We start from the raw sequence: 18,919 nt of genomic DNA on the forward strand, positions 1-18,919 counted from the left end.
TTTGTATATACATACAAAAAGTAAAACAAAATCTGTTTCACTCCCACTCCGGGGGTGGGGTGTGGTGGGGTGTGGTGGTGGTGCATGAAGTAGAACAGCTTTCTAAACATTGCCTTATGTCACCAGGTATCTGGTGACCTGTTTTGAAAAAAAGACACGAAATCGCTTTGAAAACTTGCGAATAAGCATGTATAACCTTACAATTCATAGTCATTAGATGCACGTGAACACGTGCACGCGCACATTGTTCTGTTGTATTCTCTTTTATTGCGGTTCAAAAGCTAAGCTATTTCCCAGATATATGCTTTTATATCAAACTATACGTAACGAGACAGACTTCTGTATATGGACAAGGCCTGTTTACTTGCACAGCGATTGGCTGAAGTCGCAGACGGATATCTGTGACGTATACAGCGACGTAAGGAACAGTGATGAATGAAGGCAGAGCACATATGTATAAATAGCACAGCTGTACAACGTATTCATACACAAGTCCCAGAAGGATCCGTGCTGATATCTCAGGATCAACAAAATACTTTGGTGTTTGCTCGTTTGTTATACAGGAGATTTAAAACACTTCAAATTTGTTGGTCTCCATTTGTAGAATTTCGTTTGAACATTTTTTGTTTTGTTAGTTGTAAATTATATAAATGGCATCGTTCAAAATCCGACCGGCCGAACCCACTGATGTTGAGGACATCCTTTCCATGATACAGGTTTGTAGCTTCCACTGTAATCAATCCCAGACAATTATATTCCTTATTACATTTTGCATAAGCTTTTCTTGAATATCTCCTGTACCAGTGCATCAATTGAATTGTAATCAAATTTACAGTGCTTAAAGTTTAACAGTGCTGATGTCGCGCGTTCGCATCCTTCTCCTGGTAATTTGGCATCTATGAATTTAAAGTTATGGAGTTTGCCAGTTATTTTTCTCCGGATTCTACCTAGTTTCCTATTTGGACCCACAAAACTGCGCGTCGGCAAGTAATTGATGTGTTTTTGTACCCGGCGTACATTTCCACAGAAATGAATGTAAAAATAATCGGTGTAAACTTTAAAAAAACACCTCTGTCACAATAATGTGATAAATTGTATCGAGGCCAAGTGTGCCAGCCCGGGCCAATGACCCAGGATCATTTCATGAATGTGGTTACTGTGGTTTCGCCCGATCTTACGTGGGAGGATCTGTCAGCAGCATGCGGATGGTTTTGGGTTTCCTCTGGGCTCTGTCCGGTTTCTTCTCGCCATAATGCTAGCTACCGTCGCATGAGTGTAGAATGGCCTAAAACAGCAATCAATAATAAGCAGATAAGTAAGGTGAAGTACACGTATCGCCTTATGATCTAACGGTGGTTGGTGGTAATTGGTCAGTGTGCTAGTGGTGTCAGCAAAGTTGTCCTGGGTCACACGTTTATTCCCGGGCTCTGCCCAGTTTCTTCGCGCCAATAATGCTGGTCGGTATTATATGAGTGAAATATTCTTGAGTGCGGCGTAAAACTCCAATCAGTTGTAAATAAATCAATCGATCAATAAATCAGTCAACCAATCAATGCATGTATTTAATTACAGCATCGCCAGCAATACTGTTAAAACAAGGAAAACAGTTCAGAACGACAGATACCTGCACATGATGTAGGATACATATTTATGTGTAATAAAGTGTTTGTTTAGGCGACATGGGTGAGCTCTACAGGCTGGTCTCCCTTTTCGACAAGCATACCTGTGGGACAAAGATCCTATTCCTCTCACTGTGGAGACTTCACGTGTCGCATTTTTGAACAGCGTAGGAAAAAAGCCAAGATAAGTGCTCACTACAGCAGAGGTGTGCCAGGTGAAGCATTCGTTGCTGACCGAGTTTACAGCTTATATCAGGAAAGTTTTGTTAACTCAGTATCGGAGAAGAATAACTTCATTTTTTACTTATGACATTTCTGTTTTTTTCAATCCACAGGAGCTGGCCAATTATCTGAAGTGTGAAAACCAGATGCAGCTCACAAGGGAATGTATGTAAATTTACTGCCATATTAAATGTGTTTTTCCTATTACTAAATCAATTAATTTATTGTAAGGTCCAAGCACATGCTTATGGGTCATTCAGGCAAGAGTTATCTCCCATTACACGCATTTCTGGTCGGACTCGCTGTCCTCGATGCAATCCTAAAGACACTTGTCATAAATTTAAACAAACAATCAGATGCAAGCATGTGTTCTCTCAGGATTTAGCTGATTGGCTGCCTAGGATAAGATCACGTGACAAACTATGCCAATAAAAACATATAAATATAATTAAAGACCCACAGTATAGAGAGTAAAACCAAACCAGCGACGAGGGTGTTATAGCTGGCAAATGGTCACACGTATCTGGTGAAAGGCATCCTCTTGTCAGTTTACCTCAGTCAGGGTTTTATTCTAACTGTTCATGTAAATGCATAAATTGTAGCAATTGACGCCCTCCTAGCACCATGACTTAAGAAGAATTAAGTAAAACCAATGCGGTGACGGTGATTGCAATTTATTAAACGTCACAGGTCTACAAGTACTCAACCTTACCTTAAAGACTTATTTAGAAAAGCTATTAACACAATTGCATTTTTAGGTAATTCTGTTAAAGACATGATGCTAGGCTTAGGGGGCGCCAAAATTGCTACTATTTAAGCATGTATATATAGGTATGAGGGGTTTCACCTCGAGCTACCATTTAAGTAAACTGTTGGGATAAAAGCTTATCTAACTAACTTATAAGTTGACGAGATACCATATTTCACCGGTTAAATCACACTGCCGTTGATTCGCTTACTCACCACCTTATAATATTTAAGGTTGGAATGAAAAGGAATACATTGGTGTGAGTCAACTGGTAACTATCATTGTTGGTACTTAGCCTAAATTGCAATAAGGGTGAATCAGTTCAAGTTCAGGCACCGCAGGCGCCGTCCCGGACGGAAAAGAGGCTACTGTCGAACCACAGGATCAAACATAGGGAGCCAGTGTAACTTCTGTTCCCATATGATTGTCTTACGTGGTGAAGCAGTCCGATCGATTTGCCATAAAATCAAGGATACATATATACAACCAGCAGAAACGAACGTCACGTGATATTTGTCAGACTTGAGTTGATTGAATGCCATTTTTGTTTTCCTTGGGTTTACGGAATAACTTTCAACCAGGAGAAATAGACATTTTTAATATTTACATATAGCAATAATTGTAGAGCAGAGCCAGATTGTGTACAGATTAAAAGATCTGATTTGATTTGGTTGAATGTTGTTTAGTTATATGCTCAGTGATTCTTGACTTATGTGTCCGAATGACTAGATTGATATATATATATCAAGATATTTCACTTATACGACAGCGGCCAGCAGTGTGGTGAAAGAAAACCGGGCAGAACCCGGGGGAATTCCACGACGATCCGCAGCCTGTTGCCAGGCCTTCCAACCTACGGTCGGAGAGGAACCAGCATGAGCTGGACTTGAACTCACAGCGACCGCATTAGTGGGAGGCTGGGTCCTGGGTCATTGCACCGTACTGACATGCTATCCCTCTCGGCCCCGAAGGCCCCCAAACTACAGGAGGAGACGCATGTTGATCTCTCCGTATAGTAAAGACGGTGTATAAACTATATTTGATCTATCTTTCACGTATGCTTTAAAGCCGCTTGCCCCATATATCTCCATGCAGCGGACTAAACGATGAAAATCACGAAAATTCATTCGATTTACCAATAGGTTCATCATACATTTGATCTGTCAGTAGATCAGTCAGTTCATCGTGTCATCACAGCAAATTGATCTGTCAGTAGATCGGTCAGTTGATCGTGTCAACACAGCAAATTGATCTGTTAACAGATCAGTCAGTTGATCGTGTCAACACAGCAAATTGATCTGTCAGTAGATCGGTCAGAGAGTTCAAATAGGCTCGTGGACAGGCTATGAACTCTGTGTTGGTGGTAGAGAGTTCAGATAGGCTCGTGGGCAGGTTATGAACGCTGTGTTGGCAGTAGAGAGTTCAGATAGGCTCGTGGGCAGGTTATGAACGCTGTGTTGGCGGTAGAGAGTTAAAATTTTTAGGAATAAAATAAAGAACTTTGAACATAGTATAGATATGTGAAAAGCTCTATGTCATAAGTATGTATGTATGCTTGTGGTTTTGCATCGTACTTGTTTTATGAGTGCAAAGGGTTTTCCAGATTGGCTTCTGGTGCAAATCTTGGCAATATGACAAACTCATACAAGTCTTGACATGCCGCACAGGTGTAGGATTACGTAGAATGCTATGTTGTCGTCGCCTTTCATATAGAAGTACTCTAAAACAATACATGGCTAGAAGTAACCAAGTTGTAGCAGCATATACACATAACAACAACAACGTTTTATTCCGTCAATACTGCTAATAATTCTGCTCCTGGACAGTGCAGTCCGGGATCGTGTCATGCCACAGAGACTAATTGAGGAGTTAGAGAAAGGAAACAGGACTAGTTTGCCCGGTGTCAGTTTAATGTGACCACAGAGACTAGTTGAGGAGTTAGGGGAAGGAAACAGGACTGGTTTGCCGATGTCAGTGTGGCGCAACCACAGAGACTAGTTCAAGAGTTAAGGGAAGGAAACAGGACTGGTTGGCCCAGTGTTAATATAAGAGCTTGCCGGGGTGTATATGTCTAGTGTTTTCCGCATGATACTTCAGTGGTGGCAGCACTTTGCCGACATGGACTCGCCTTGTCACAAAAAGACGGAGCATACATATACATATCCAATGACTTCTCGTCGTCACATGACTGAACACAGTGTAGTAGTATAGTTGTTTGTTCCCATGACTGCGCACAAGTCTTCCGAGGCAGAAGACTAAACAAACAGCCCACCCCATTTCTTGTCCCTGACAGCGTCGGTAAGGTGATCTTCAGAAAGAAGAATAACGCTTATACTTGTGCGAACATTCCATCTCAAGTCCTTCCTTAGAAAAGATAAGACAATAGGGCTTTCCATTTTTGTTTGACTCTTTTTATTTTTATTGAAACATACAAATTGCGTAGGCATTTTCTCCGTCAGCGTCACACTAATGTGATTCCGCACTAAGACTCCATGAACTATAAACGTACCCTTAACCGATTTACCGCTTTACTTCTCGGGATATTTCGGAATGTTTTTTTTTTTTACTCATTTTTGTCTTGGGAACCGAGGGTCTTTTGTGTGATTGCCTTTATCTTTATTGACATATCCAATTTATGTCTAGATGTAAACCAAAGCTCCTGTGAACCCCGTCTCACAGTTCACATTACTCCCGCCCGGATAAGTTGGAACGCGTCTATGGCTTAGACCGCCTCTCACAAAAGGCTTTCAAATTGGAGGTCACATCATCGCAATTGTGTCTAAACACGACTCGAGGAGTTATTCTGTAAATCAATAACTAACGCAATGCACGAATGGCGAGGCGCAAAAACATAAACCCTGCTATGGTTCCAGGTGAAGTGTTGTGGTTTTCTGGGGGGCTAGTTTGCTGTCCTGTACACAATAACCATATGAACATAAACTTGTGTACGATGTAAATACCATTCAAATACATAAATATAACTTACAAACTTATTTAAATATATAAATATAAGTAGTACTTCAGCGTTGTTTTAATGTGATTTTTGGTTGAACAACACAGCATTTTGAGTAATTCTAGACCAATGACGTCTAGTAAATTGCAAATAACAGTTTTTTACTTAAACTTGCCTAAGTCATAGTGCTAGGAGACGCGAAGATTGCTACTTTTTATGCCTTTACGAGAACAGTCAGAATAAAACTCTAACCGAGGTAAATTGAGAAGAGGTATTTTTTCACCGGTTACGTATGACGATTTGCACACTGTCTTGGCTGCTTCTCTGCCTTTATCCTCAATGCTGTACGTCTATCACAACAGACGCCTACAATTGTATTGTTTGTCTATGTCGCTGCTCTGGTTTTACTCTCGATGCTGTACGTCAATCACACTGTCGTCGCTGCTCTGGCTTTACTCTCGATGCTGTACGTCTATCACGATGTCGTCGCTGATCTGGTTTTACTCTCGATGCTGTACGTCTATCACAACAGACGCCTACAATTGTATTGTTTGTCTATGTCGCTGATCTGGTTTTACTCTCGATGCTGTACGTCTATCACAACAGACGCCTACAATTGTATTGTTTGTCTATGTCGCTGCTCTGGCTTTACTCTCGATGCTGTACGTCTATCACAACAGACGCCTACAATTGTATTGTTTGTCTATGTCGCTGCTCTGGTTTTACTCTCGATGCTGTACGTCTATCACACTGTCGTCGCTGCTCTGGCTTTACTCTCGATTCTGTACGCCTACCACGATGTCTTCGCTGTATATATATATATATATATATATATATATATATATATATATATATATATATATATATATATATATATATATATATATATATATATATATATATATATTGTTTTATGTTCTGTATTTGCAGCTTTGTTAGAAGATGGCTTCGGAGAGGACAAATACTTCCACTGTATCGTCGCCGAGAAGGACGAGAGTGATATTGGTAAGTTGGATGCCTTAAATAGCCGTTTGCGTTAATAAAAGACTCGTTTTTTTTTTTTTTTTTTTTTTTTTTTTCGTTTTTCATAGTTGAAACATGCTTGCTTATATTGCCACATCGTTATAAATCACATCACCGTACATTTCCGTCTTTACCACTGTATACGTTATTGTAATACAAATTTGACTTGAAACCATGTTTGCCTAAACTCTCTTACTTCATGAAATTCAGAAATTAAACAGTTAGGCCATGGTGTCAAATACACATACTGGTATGCTTAACCTATCTGTGTCTATATGTACATATATTTCAGTCAGTCATTACCCGATGTCATTCAAACGTTGTACTTTAGAAATGTTCTTTAGAGCCCCTTACATTGCTACAGGCAGATATATAAATGTTTATCATTCGGTTTTTATTCTACTACCTTTTTACTTCGTATTACAACACTCGATGTATATTCAAATACCTTTCTGCTTAGTATTATAAAATATGTTTTATATTTTACTACTCTTCTGCTTCGTATTAAAACAGTGGGTTTATATTCTACTACTCCTCTCCTTCGTGTTATAGTATTCACTTCTCTTCACACATATCGTCTGTTGGCGAATATAATTTGATAGACAGGATGATTTTATACTGTACCACCCTTCTGTTTCTATTATTCACTTCTCTTTATACGTATCATATGTTTGCGAATTTAATTTGATGGAAGCGATGAGTTTATATTTTACCCCTTCCATTTTCTACCATAGTGTTATCTGTTCCATGTACTTTATTTGTTTCTAACATGCTGTCTTTCCCTACCTGTGCATTTCCAATTGTCTGATTTCAGAAAGCAGCGTTCCAGAGCTTATCGGTTACGCCTTGTATTTCTACACTTACTCCACATGGGAGGGTAGGATGCTGTATATGGAAGATCTTTATGTCTGCCCAGAGTACCGAGGGGAAGGTGTGGGAAGCTGTTTGTGGAAAACTGTAGCCAAGGTATAAAACCCTGTGTCAACTGTATGTTTTTCGTACATGCAACAAGCTCATAAATTACTTTGCGTGGCGCATGTACACTTTAAAGCTATAAGTTGTAGTGCGCCTAACATAAAATGTTTTCAATCTATTTTTGCATTCAGAATGCAAAATTATGACATAAGTCGGTTAGGCTTAGTCTACATACAAACGTTTTGTTCCAGGGTATATAAACCTTTATGCTATGAATCAGCCAGCATTAATAAATATTCATTTTATTTTAAATATTTGTGCCTGGTATATATGCTCTATAACATAGTTGAATCTGGTTCAAACTGATGATCTTCTGATAGAACTTCGAAGATCCTAACATTTTCCTCATCTCAGGTAAGGCTTTGACAAAACTTCTTCCTTAAGTCTATTTATCTGATGTGTAGCCTTCCTCAGTGGTCACGTGATAACCAGGCAATAGTCGATAGCCGAAATGGTTATCGCCGGCAAATGGTCACTACATGTATATCGTTTCCATTGCCCGTGACTTTGGTTTCAACAAACATCGTAATTTCACTGCGTTATCTGCACCATTATTACAGATTCGAGAACATCAGCCCTAACTCAAAGTTGTTTTAGGCTAGTAGAATACCTTCCCATCTGTTCACAGAACACTTTCACAAAAACTTGCAAACGAGTTTTCTGTTTCGTAAATTGCTTCTTAAACCACATCGACTTGTTGTGTTATAACCTGTACAATCAAAAAATACCGAACCCCGTCCCGCCCCTTTTCCTTCCAGACCCTTAACTTCCAGCCAGTGCCTCATTTCTTACAGTTTTCTTGATAATCGCTTTTGCAGGAAGCGGTAAAGAGGAAGTGCACCCGGATGCAATGGGTCGTCGCTAACTGGAGTCAGTCCTCCATAGAGTACTACAAAAGGAATGGCGCCGAGGATATGACAAAAGAAGAAGGGTGGCACGTGTTTAGAATGGATCAATCAGCACTTAGCGAATTTGCATCATCGTCGCGAAGAAGAAACACCGCGACGCAGTGAACAAGACCCGCGTGTATTTTTGACATTCAAGCAATTTAAGGCAACGCGAAGAACAATATGTGTTGCCTTATATGTGGTACAAGGTGATGGAGAGGCAGGGAAGATTTGCTTCGCAGTAGGCCTACGTATGCATTGCTCTCAGAGAAAATTGGCATAGGCACCACGTGTGCACGAATTGTTAAAGTGTGCAGACAGTACTCCTGTGGAGTGTTTCATCCAGACCCCAGCTACATGTGCTCAATCCTTTAGGAGATACACTGAGTTAGACCACCAGGCTATTGTTTCTTGGACTGTAGATGAACACGTGGCCCATTTAAACGTCATTTATTAAAATACTCTGAATATGGCATCTTGCCGAATGTGTTTGCAGGAAGCGTGTATAAGGAATGTACAGTCCCTGATTACCAGCAAAGAACACACTCTTATAATAATCGACAAATTCTTACTGGAAAGAATGCTGCTATGGATGTATTCAGTAAGACATCTGTGACAATATATTGGTTTGCTGGTTTTTCCTTGCATTCGTCAGGCACAGAACATTGATTGAGTCAAGCGGAAATTACCTTGGTATGGAAGTCTCCTTTGCTGGAGGTATTTTTAGTTGCCGTTCAGTAGACGATCATTAAATAAGTGAAAATGAAACGTGTTTCCCCGTCCTCCAGAGTTTCCCATACTTTTCCGTCACAGGGCGGCAACTCGTATACATACATAATTTATTTGTATGTAAAACTATCATCTGAATTTTGCTCAACTTTGCCATCTAATGCTCTGATTGAATGTGAGCTCCATTACTGACTGCAATAATGTCTTCTAGTCTGGGACTGCACAGTATTTTTATTCAGAAATGTACATTAAATTTTAACTCAAAATTTAGACAAATCTCAGACAAAAAAGTCGTAAAAGATCTAGTCCATTGAACAAGTAATAGAGCTACTGTCTCTCTCCTAAAGACTGTGATTTGTGATCAAATGATTTATTGCTCTCTAGTGTTGTCTTGTGTTGTTTACTCGTTTGTAGTTATCCGAACTTTTTGAAAAACTCAAAATTATCAATGATAATCGAATGTCTGTTAACTTATTTCAAATATATAGTCGCTTTTTGTATAAGTGAGAAATGTGTTAAAACCGGAGACGGGCTTTATACAATATTTTTTTTTTTAAATTGATGTTTTTGTTTTAAACGACTTGTTAATATTCCTTGCCATGCAATTGTTAAGGTACGCATAAGCCAGTTATGAACGTTTAAGTGGGGCACCGATCAAATCATATTGTAGACAAACAAAAACAAATGGCTGAATTTATGCCTATTTTAAAGTAATGTACAGTTTTCAGGCAGTCTGTGGTATTTTTAGTTTGCTGCATGAAAATATGAGTTAAATTTTAGTAAGCGATATTGATCTTAAGCCTAAAATTTTATTTATTTATGTATTGAGCTCAATATCGCTTACAAAAATTTAGCTCATATTTTCAAGCATACAGTCGCTCATTCATTTGCTTAAATTTAAACATAAGGTATACTTATCTATATTCCATATGGGAGCTTGACTATACTGCCTTCTGCCATGGTTTTTTCGTTTACATTATCACAGCTGTACTACAACTCAAACACCAGACTCTGATTGACTTCTTTTAAAAGTGCACCAAGCAAAGAATAGGTTGTGATATGAAATACTAACGGAATAAAATATTGACAAGTTTAATCCATTAATACGTCCGTCTGTCGGGGCCTTTGTGACAACAAGGATATGACTACCCTCGTGTTGTCGTTCGTGCAGTCTAACTTTCGTTGAAGACCGCCGGAGTTCCACAAATGTGGTGAGCATGTCTGCACGTTACAAGCTTAGATTATTGGTTTTGTGGGTCCTGTAATGGTTTAGTACTCTTGATTCTTCCACACATAAAAATAAATTGGAAAAATAAATTGGAATAAATGAAAGCGGCGGCCTATTAAGCTTGAAGCAGAGCGACCTCCAAGACCTATATGAGGTAATAATATGTTATACTTTGACTTTTGCGTCGTACATAACGTTTCAATCACGTCACGACGAAATGAGGTAATACACGTGATTGTGTGTACATGTAAATAGTGTCATGTCAGCGATAAAATGGTCTGCAGAGTCAAAAACATAGAATTTCTATACAACAGAGGGTAGAATGTCTATTCAGCCCTCAACATCAATAGATTTTGGCACATCAAGAAAGACAGCAGAGAAGCTGGTTATGTGAAGAGTTCATTTTTTTAAGCATACGTTTATTGATACACAACATGCCCAGACAGTCTAGATTATACAAGTATTTTAGAAAAGGATATTTACTGTCATGGTTTTTGTGGCAACCATTGCAATCATCTCAGGTATGAGCGCCTTGCTCTGCGACATTTCAGATTCACAATGAGGAAGACAGGTGTGCTGTGCGGAGCAGCTATGACCTTAGGTTAAACTTAGCGAAGGGGAACAGGCTGTAAAAGTACAGAGACAGGAAAACGAGAATAAAGACGCCAGAGCAAGCCTAGAACATCTCGGCGGTTTGTAACTTGTCTCGGTGAAACGCCATATTATAATCACTTGAATCAAGTTCAAACACAACGCCCTTTCACCTCGATAACGCGGTCAGGGATGTTGACAAGAGGTCAGTTTTTATGAATCGCCTTGACTATGGTGGTTCGGGCTATAAAAGTTTTGATCTGTTTCCCCGATATTATTTACACAGACAGTACAAGTGGAACAGAGCTTACCTAGTGCATATATAAAAAGCTCCACTGAATTTGAAATAGCATTTTTGCCAAGTTTCAAATATCATTTTAAAAAACCGAGCCCCGTTGCCCGTGATTTGTCCGGACCCGATGAACTAACCAGTGTGTACTGGAAAAAATGATTTTATCCCACCATGCCGACAAAGAAGTAATATAAAAGAATACACAAGACAATACACGTGCTATCTGAATTCTTTGTTTCTGCCCTGTACAGTCTATAAATATAATTTAAAAAGGTACAGCATAGAGACTAAGATCAGAGCAGCGACGACAGTGTGATAGCTGGCAATTGTCACATTTAACCAGTGAAATACAGCCTCTTGTCAGTTTACCTCAGTGTTTATGCAAATGCTTAAATAGTAGCAAAATACACGCTACCTAGCATTATGAAGTAAGAAGAATTAGGTAAAAAATGCAGTGATGTTAAATGCAATATATGAGACATCACTGATCTAGAATTAATAAAAATGCTATGTTGTCATCACAAACCCAGGACAAGTAGGACTACTGATATAATGTAGATGCTCACACCATAGAGGTATATATGGATATATACTTCCGTGTATGGAGGTATATATGGATATATACTTCCATGTATGAAGGTATATATGGACATGTACTTCCATGTATGGAAGTATATATGGATATATACTTCCATGTTTAGAGGTATATATGGATATATATCTCCATCTTTACGCTGACTGGCAACTACGACCATACCAAAACTTTAGTAAACGAAAAAAGGACCTGTGTTCAAACTAAGGGCGCGTCACTTGGCCTTTTTAGGGATACACTCGAATCCAGGCTAATTTGAGAGTCAAGTTTAAAGAGAGGCACCCTACATAGGACAACCAACGCTGCCTCGCCCTTGGAGGCTTCTTTGAAAACACAAATTCAAAGAGAGCAAGTCTGGACGTCTCGTTCGACCGGATAAGCACACGTGTCTTTCCCTGTATAGAGCTCCGTGATATAAGAAAACGTTGTTGTTGTATTGGCATGGTGTTAATATTTCGACATCAAAATGTCCGGTATTACAACTCCATCCCCATCATCTTCATAAGAGGGCATGTCTCACAGGATAGATGACAATTATTTGAGATATCTGATAATCGCTTCAGTGTTATGGCTTTATTCATCTATCACTATAGTAAAACCTTTAAAGAGATTGAAAGCACTGCATGGCGCACTGTAAATGATTGGAGGTATGTCAAATAGAAAATGTACCAATATTATACACGGCTGGTATTAAAAGTAATTTTTAAGTTGTTTTTAGGAAACTTAAAACTTAATTAAAACTTAAAAAAAAACATTTCCCATTGAAAATATGTTCTGTTTAAAAGGCATTTCACTTTGATTTTGGATAGTATGTATTAATTTTTCGGAACGTTTGTTTTAATAATTTTTGTAAAAGAACTGCATGTATAAATAATTGTTCAAAATAAATTTTAAGTCACATCATTTGCAACAGCCTTGAATACCTTTCATTATTTCGCTCTCGGGATATCGCCACGGTTTAGCTGAAAAATTGCGGATAAACTTTTATTCCTTGGGGATAATAAATTTATTAGTGGAACAGAACATCCCTTCACACCTAAACTAGACACAGCACGCCAAAGCTTGCCTTTGTGGCTCTGTATTTGTACCATATTGATATTATTATTATTATATTCATCAATTTTACAGGCAAGAGTTCCACTCGTCTTTGTTGTTTGTTTCCATAAAGGACGATTTTTAATCAATGAAGAAAAAAAACAACATTGCTATCTATCGTTCAGCGCGGTTTTGAAGACGATTAAGGTATAGCTGACGCATATCAGCATTAACTTGTCCAGTGTACGTATCCACTTGACCCATCCGTTTTTATCGCGTCAGTAGCTCTTTAGTAAATGTTGTCCATAACGGTGCAGGATGTCACGGCATCCATATAGGATTTCTGGGGTCTATTTTACTAATCAGCCCCAATTTGCGTCAGGTGTAACCTCTATGGCAATACATGCTGAAGAGATAGACGATCACCGTTAGCGCGCTTGACGTAGTTTTGCGACAGCTTTGTCAAGAATGGTCTAGTGGAGATAAAGGATAAGCCTGAATGTATAGATCATTCATGGTCTGTGATTAGTTTAAAAGCGTCGTATAATTGCCAAGATCAGGCAGAACATGTATCAGACAAATACTGGGCGTCAACAATGCCTCTTACTAATTATATCCAACATATTTCCCATACAACATGTTCTCGGGCAACCCTGCTATTTTCCACTGAAAGACACCGCCAGTTGAATACACGAGCTTTCTTCGCTCTACATATTCTGTACCTGATTTTCGACTGGCTTTTCGACCAGAAGGCAAGCCTGAAACTATGTATTAGCTGCATGCTCGATCTGAGCACCTTGTTGCTAGAAATATAACTTTTAATAATGCCAAGGCATAACGTATTAGATGAGAATAAATACAAAAAGATTTAGAATAAACTTAAGACGGCTGTCACTGAGATAATATATCACTAGGTGAATATATTTTCGTCCACTTTTGAAATCCTTATTAAGTTCTAGTGTTATACAAACATACCAAAGGCGATTGGCTAAAGGCTATATTTCAGTTTAAAGGAAATGATTCTGTTTTAATCAAATCTGTTGGACAATTTTTCTACCGTACTTTGTTCTGGGTTCACCTTTACCGCTGCCGTTAAGGGAAAAAGAGCTTCCGTTCTGAATTGTCAAAGTCTTCGTCGAACAGATCATTATAACCTGCTATATTTATGAGTAAAAGTAAAACATAGACTCATTACAGACACGAAATAATGTGTATATACAAACCAAACCTTATTTATAAAATATCGCACGATGTCACGCTCAGTAATTCATGTATCTTAGGTGATTCTGATTGATAGTATTAGATTAGATTAATAGGCTCTAGAATTTAATTGACCTGGATTAGGTGATTAGGCCGATAGATGATTTGACCTGTAACCTTTAATCCCTAGGAATTACCATGATTAATGGATTAATTTATAGCGACACGATGCCCAACAAGGAAATATTAGGACGTAAATTATTTGGACTAAATGGGCTCTGTATTTCAGTTTGCTTACACAGTCGAGCAATGCCAGTAGTAGTAATACTGTGTTCGTTGGTAGAGTGCAACGAGAAATCTCAAGGATGCAAGGGAAAAAAAAAAACAACAGAGGGATGCCCATGACTGTTATTTAGCTGAAACGGCTTCCACAGACAGGTGCCTTTTAATCCAATTCTTTGTGGGACAATCGAAATATTGGAGTAGCATATAAATCAGCCGGTAAGTTTTCTGTTCATTGTTCCAACATCATATTTATCCGGAAATGACACATATTAACTGACACCAGTAGAGAAAGAAACATAAAAAGAAACCATACACATGTGACATTCACAGCATTAGGCCTCAAACTCAGTCAGTTGTTGTTAGGTGTATAAAATCAACATCAACATCTGAGTTTAAGTGTTTATGAGTAGCTCAGAACATGTAGCACATCTGAAATCCAGTGCTTATGACAGCTTAGCACATGTAGCCCATATGAATCGCAGTGTTTGTGATAGCTAAGTACATGTAGCACATCTAAATCCAAGTGCTTATGATAACTTAGTACATGTAGCACATCTGAATCCCGGTGTTTATGATAGCTTAGTACATGTAGCACATCTGAATCCCGGTGCTTATAATAGCTTAGTACATGTAACAGATCTGAAACCCTGTGCTTATGATAGCTTAGTAAATGTAGCACATCTAAATCCCAGTGCTTATGATAGCTTATTACATGTAGAAGATCTGAGTCCCGGTGCTTATGACAGCTTAGTAAATGTAGCACATCTGAATCCCAGTGCTTATAATAGCTTAGAACATGTAGCACATCTGCATCCCAGTGCTTAAGATAGAGCAAGTTACAGACAAAATCACATGTTATATTATATATTGTCATATAGATATATCACGTTATACTTCAAACAGGGGCGTTGGTAAACCATTTGCTCATCTCTATGCAATATTAGTAACCAATGGCCTGTGTTGTCGTCAATTGTATATGTTTGTGCACCATGTTAGTAACCATTACCTAGGTGAATAAGATCCGCTGCCTAACACAGCCTATAGTGAACCAGGTCTCGGCCGCTTTTGGAATAAAACACCAATCAAATTGGGTTTTCGAGGGCTGGTATCCGTATGCAAATAAAGTTGCGTGTGTAAACAGTGTCGGGTGTCTAGATAAATGAATTTGTCTTGGAGACAAAGGGACACAGACCCAACCCTCCCATAGAAACGGTTATAAAGGTAGCGTTGGGGTGTTTTAGGCACACACGGGAGGATTTCGGACGGGCACAATTACGAGCTGCTGTAGTAAATAACAGCATCCAGTAAATTAAGGTAAGACCAGTGTCCATTGCTTCCATTACTGTTATTAGCTAGCATTAAATAATTTCCTTACTTCTTTATTGCTTTTAGCGCCTTGCTCAAGATCCCCCCTCCCTCCCCCCTTATACGATGGCTGCCAGCTTTACGGCTAGAAGAAACGAGCGGTAACATTTTGAGCAATAGAAGAACGTGGGAACTTTAAAATGTCGTTGTCTTTTTTGAGTGAGGATATGTTTTTATCCAAGTGGTGGATTTCCCCCTTTTTGAAAGCGCCTGGGAAATGGTTGTAAAGATAAACCCGCTTTATTACTAAGTGTTTTTCACATTATCCGGTCTCACTGGACATATTGCGCTTGCTGACCATGTCTAAATCTTACAGTCATAGAAGTCACATATAAACGCACCTGCAGGTGCACAAATAAAGGTGCTGGGAAATGTGTATTGCTGTGTCTTGAGTGAACAATGCCACCGACGGCCTTGTATGCATTCGTGGAGAGGAAAAGTACATCACACGTAGTCAATTTATATTCAGATGTCTTTCATCAATTACAAAAAAAAAACTACTAGGGATATCGTGATATATTTTGGCAAGGGATATATATTTCACTTGATGGCTAGTTTTAATTGCAATGCTGACTTCTCCGACGGCAGTCAAGGTTGTATGGTAAACCCAAGTATATCTAACGAACAATCTGACTTAATTAGACGTGATAAAAGCGTACATGTGTGCCTCAAATAAAAGAGTTGTTTTCTCCAGGCACACAGAATGTATTAGGTGGAAAATTCTTATGTATAGGTAAAGAGTATACTTATAAGAGTAGGTAAGGTGTAAGAGTGAAATAATTAAATAAATAAGTAAATCATATAAGCGGCAACAGAGAACAGAAACACTTTAATTGATCATTTGCTTTTTTTATTACGAACACATTCCGGAAGAGCATTTTTTTCTAAGGTTGATATTTAACATAATTTTTTTCCAAACATTTTTACATTATACTGAGCACCTAAATGCAATAAAATTTATTGGAAAAAGCCTTAGAAAAATAAGGGAAATTGATGTGACGTCACATGTCTTGGATGTGACGTCACATGCCTTGGATGTGGTACAAGAAGGCGTCCGTATTTTATCGCACTATAAATGCCTTTTCACAACACAGCAGAGGCTCTAAAAAAAGTTTGTGAAAATAGTTTTGATGACAGTCTGGCCTGGCTCCTTCAATGACACACCGCTTGTGTTGATTTTAAGGTCGTATCCGACTCAGAGTAATCTGCACTGGAACTTATTACCGCAGATTTGCCGATCGGATATAGCCAAGAAGCCTCGAGCGATATGCATCCGGGATGGGCCTTCAGAAAAGTAATAAATACAGGTTTATGGTGATTAGTCTTAATTTCCAACATAGGACCAGGGTTGTGACTTGTGTTTTATTATTAGGTTTTCAACAGTGTGTTTGCCTTGATTATTGTGGAAGAACACGCTCTTCCATAATTTCAATTTATAGATGTTTGATTTGCTATTTATGTGCGTTTTGTGCAAAACAAAAATCTCAGGAAAACTGTCAGCTAACAATTAAGAACTGTACGACATTGTAAACGTTGTTTTTGTAGTCTTTTTGTATGCTAGTGTGCAATGCGCCTTCGTGTGTGTAGCACGTTAAAGCCCTCGGTCACAGTTACAATACGGACTACCGCTCCGTGTCGTCCTGTGATAAGTTGCCTGACTGGACGCATGAGGTATGCATCCACTATTCTAGCCGCGAAGCTCTCACAGCCTGGCAAGCGACACTTAGTAAGAAACTTGACCGCCTTTAAAAGTACACCCGCAGGTAATCGTTTAGTGTTCTTGAAAGTCGTGCCTAGTTGACCTAGGAATCTAATATGCGCTGTGTTTCTCAAAACTTAACCCACAAAGATGCCATTGGCTCCAAGCCAATGAAAATATCAAGAAAAGCGGACCCGAGTGGTGATGATTATGCAATTTCTCACTGATCTGAGCTGAGAACAACATCTGAGGCCCACTTATTTGACAATGTAGAAAGTATTGTGCCATCACATATTTATTTATTTATTTGATTGTTGTTTAACATAATTTTCGAGAAAATCTAACCTTGTCGGGTGGCAAATCAATCGTCAACACCGACTGTGACTTGGTCGGGTGGCAAATCAACTGTCAACATCGACTGTGATCTTGCTCTGGAGAGGAAAAGTACATCACACGTAGTCAACTTATATTCAGATGTCTTTCATCAATTACAAAAAAAACTACTGGGGGTATCGTGATATTTTTTGGCAATATATTTTTTGCCCATATTTTTTAACACCGACTGTGATCTGGTCGGGTGGCAAATCAATTGTTATCACCCACTGTGACCTTGATCGTGCTGGAAGCCCATATTGTCAACACCGACTGTGACCTGGTCGGGTGGCAAATCAATTGTCAACACCGACTGTGACCTATATTTTCAAAACTTAATGTGACCTGGTCGAGTGGCAAACCTGTATTGTCCACACTAAATGTGACCTATATTTTCAACATTTGAAGTGACCTGGTGGGGTTGCAAACCTGTATTGTCAACAGTTATTGTGATCTGGTCGGGTGGCAAACATGGATTGTCAACACTTATTGTGTGTCAACGCTTATTGTGTGTATTATCAACGCTTATTGTGTGTTGTGTGGCAAACCTGTATTGTCAACACTTATTGTGACCTGCTCGGGTGGCAAACCTACATTGTCAACAGTTATTGCGACCTGGTATGATGGTAAACATGTATTGTCGACACTTAATATGACCTGGTTGGGAGGCAAACCTGTATTGTAAACAGTTATTGTGACCTGATTGGGTGGAAAACCTGTATTGTCGACACCTAATGTGACCAGGTTTGATGGCAAACCTGTATTGTAAACAGCTATTGCCACCTGATCGGGTGGCAGACCTGCATTGTCAACACTTATGGTGACAAATCTGTATTGTCAACGCATGCTGTGACCTGGTGGGGTGGCAAACCTGCATTGTCAACACTTATTGTGACCTGGTTGGGTGGCAAACCTGTATTGTCAACACTAAATGAGACCTGATCGGGTGGCAAACCTGTATTGTTAACACTTATTGTGACCTGGTTGGGTGGCACACTTGTGACCCCATATAACAAGGTAGAATTCGTGTATGTGGTAAACGACATCTTGACCTTAAATTAAGATTTTAATGTCAGAAAATCCATTATACATCAGATGATTAAA

At 39.0% G+C, this 18,919-nt stretch overlaps 2 protein-coding genes across 3 annotated transcripts in view; both read left to right on the top strand.

Annotated features, from left to right (window-relative positions):
• Window positions 1-502: 502 nt before the first annotated feature.
• Window positions 503-12,965, top strand: LOC135479015 (diamine acetyltransferase 1-like). The gene is made up of 5 exons (XM_064758716.1): window positions 503-716; window positions 1,955-2,006; window positions 6,473-6,547; window positions 7,380-7,531; window positions 8,359-12,965. Exons 1-5 carry the CDS (start codon window positions 651-653, stop codon window positions 8,551-8,553), a joined length of 540 nt encoding a protein of 179 aa, XP_064614786.1. The 5' UTR covers window positions 503-650; the 3' UTR covers window positions 8,554-12,965.
• Window positions 12,966-15,382: 2,417 nt separating this feature from the next.
• Window positions 15,383-18,919, top strand: part of LOC135479280 (uncharacterized) — a 38,234-nt gene continuing 34,697 nt past the window's right edge. For both annotated transcript variants that reach the window (XM_064759098.1, XM_064759099.1), the window contains exon 1: window positions 15,383-15,693. The gene's annotated coding sequence lies outside the window, so the exon portion shown is untranslated. The remainder of the gene's footprint in view (window positions 15,694-18,919) is intronic.

This window comes from Liolophura sinensis, chromosome 12 (assembly GCF_032854445.1).
Source record: "Liolophura sinensis isolate JHLJ2023 chromosome 12, CUHK_Ljap_v2, whole genome shotgun sequence".
Classification (NCBI taxonomy): Eukaryota; Metazoa; Mollusca; class Polyplacophora; order Chitonida; family Chitonidae; genus Liolophura; species Liolophura sinensis.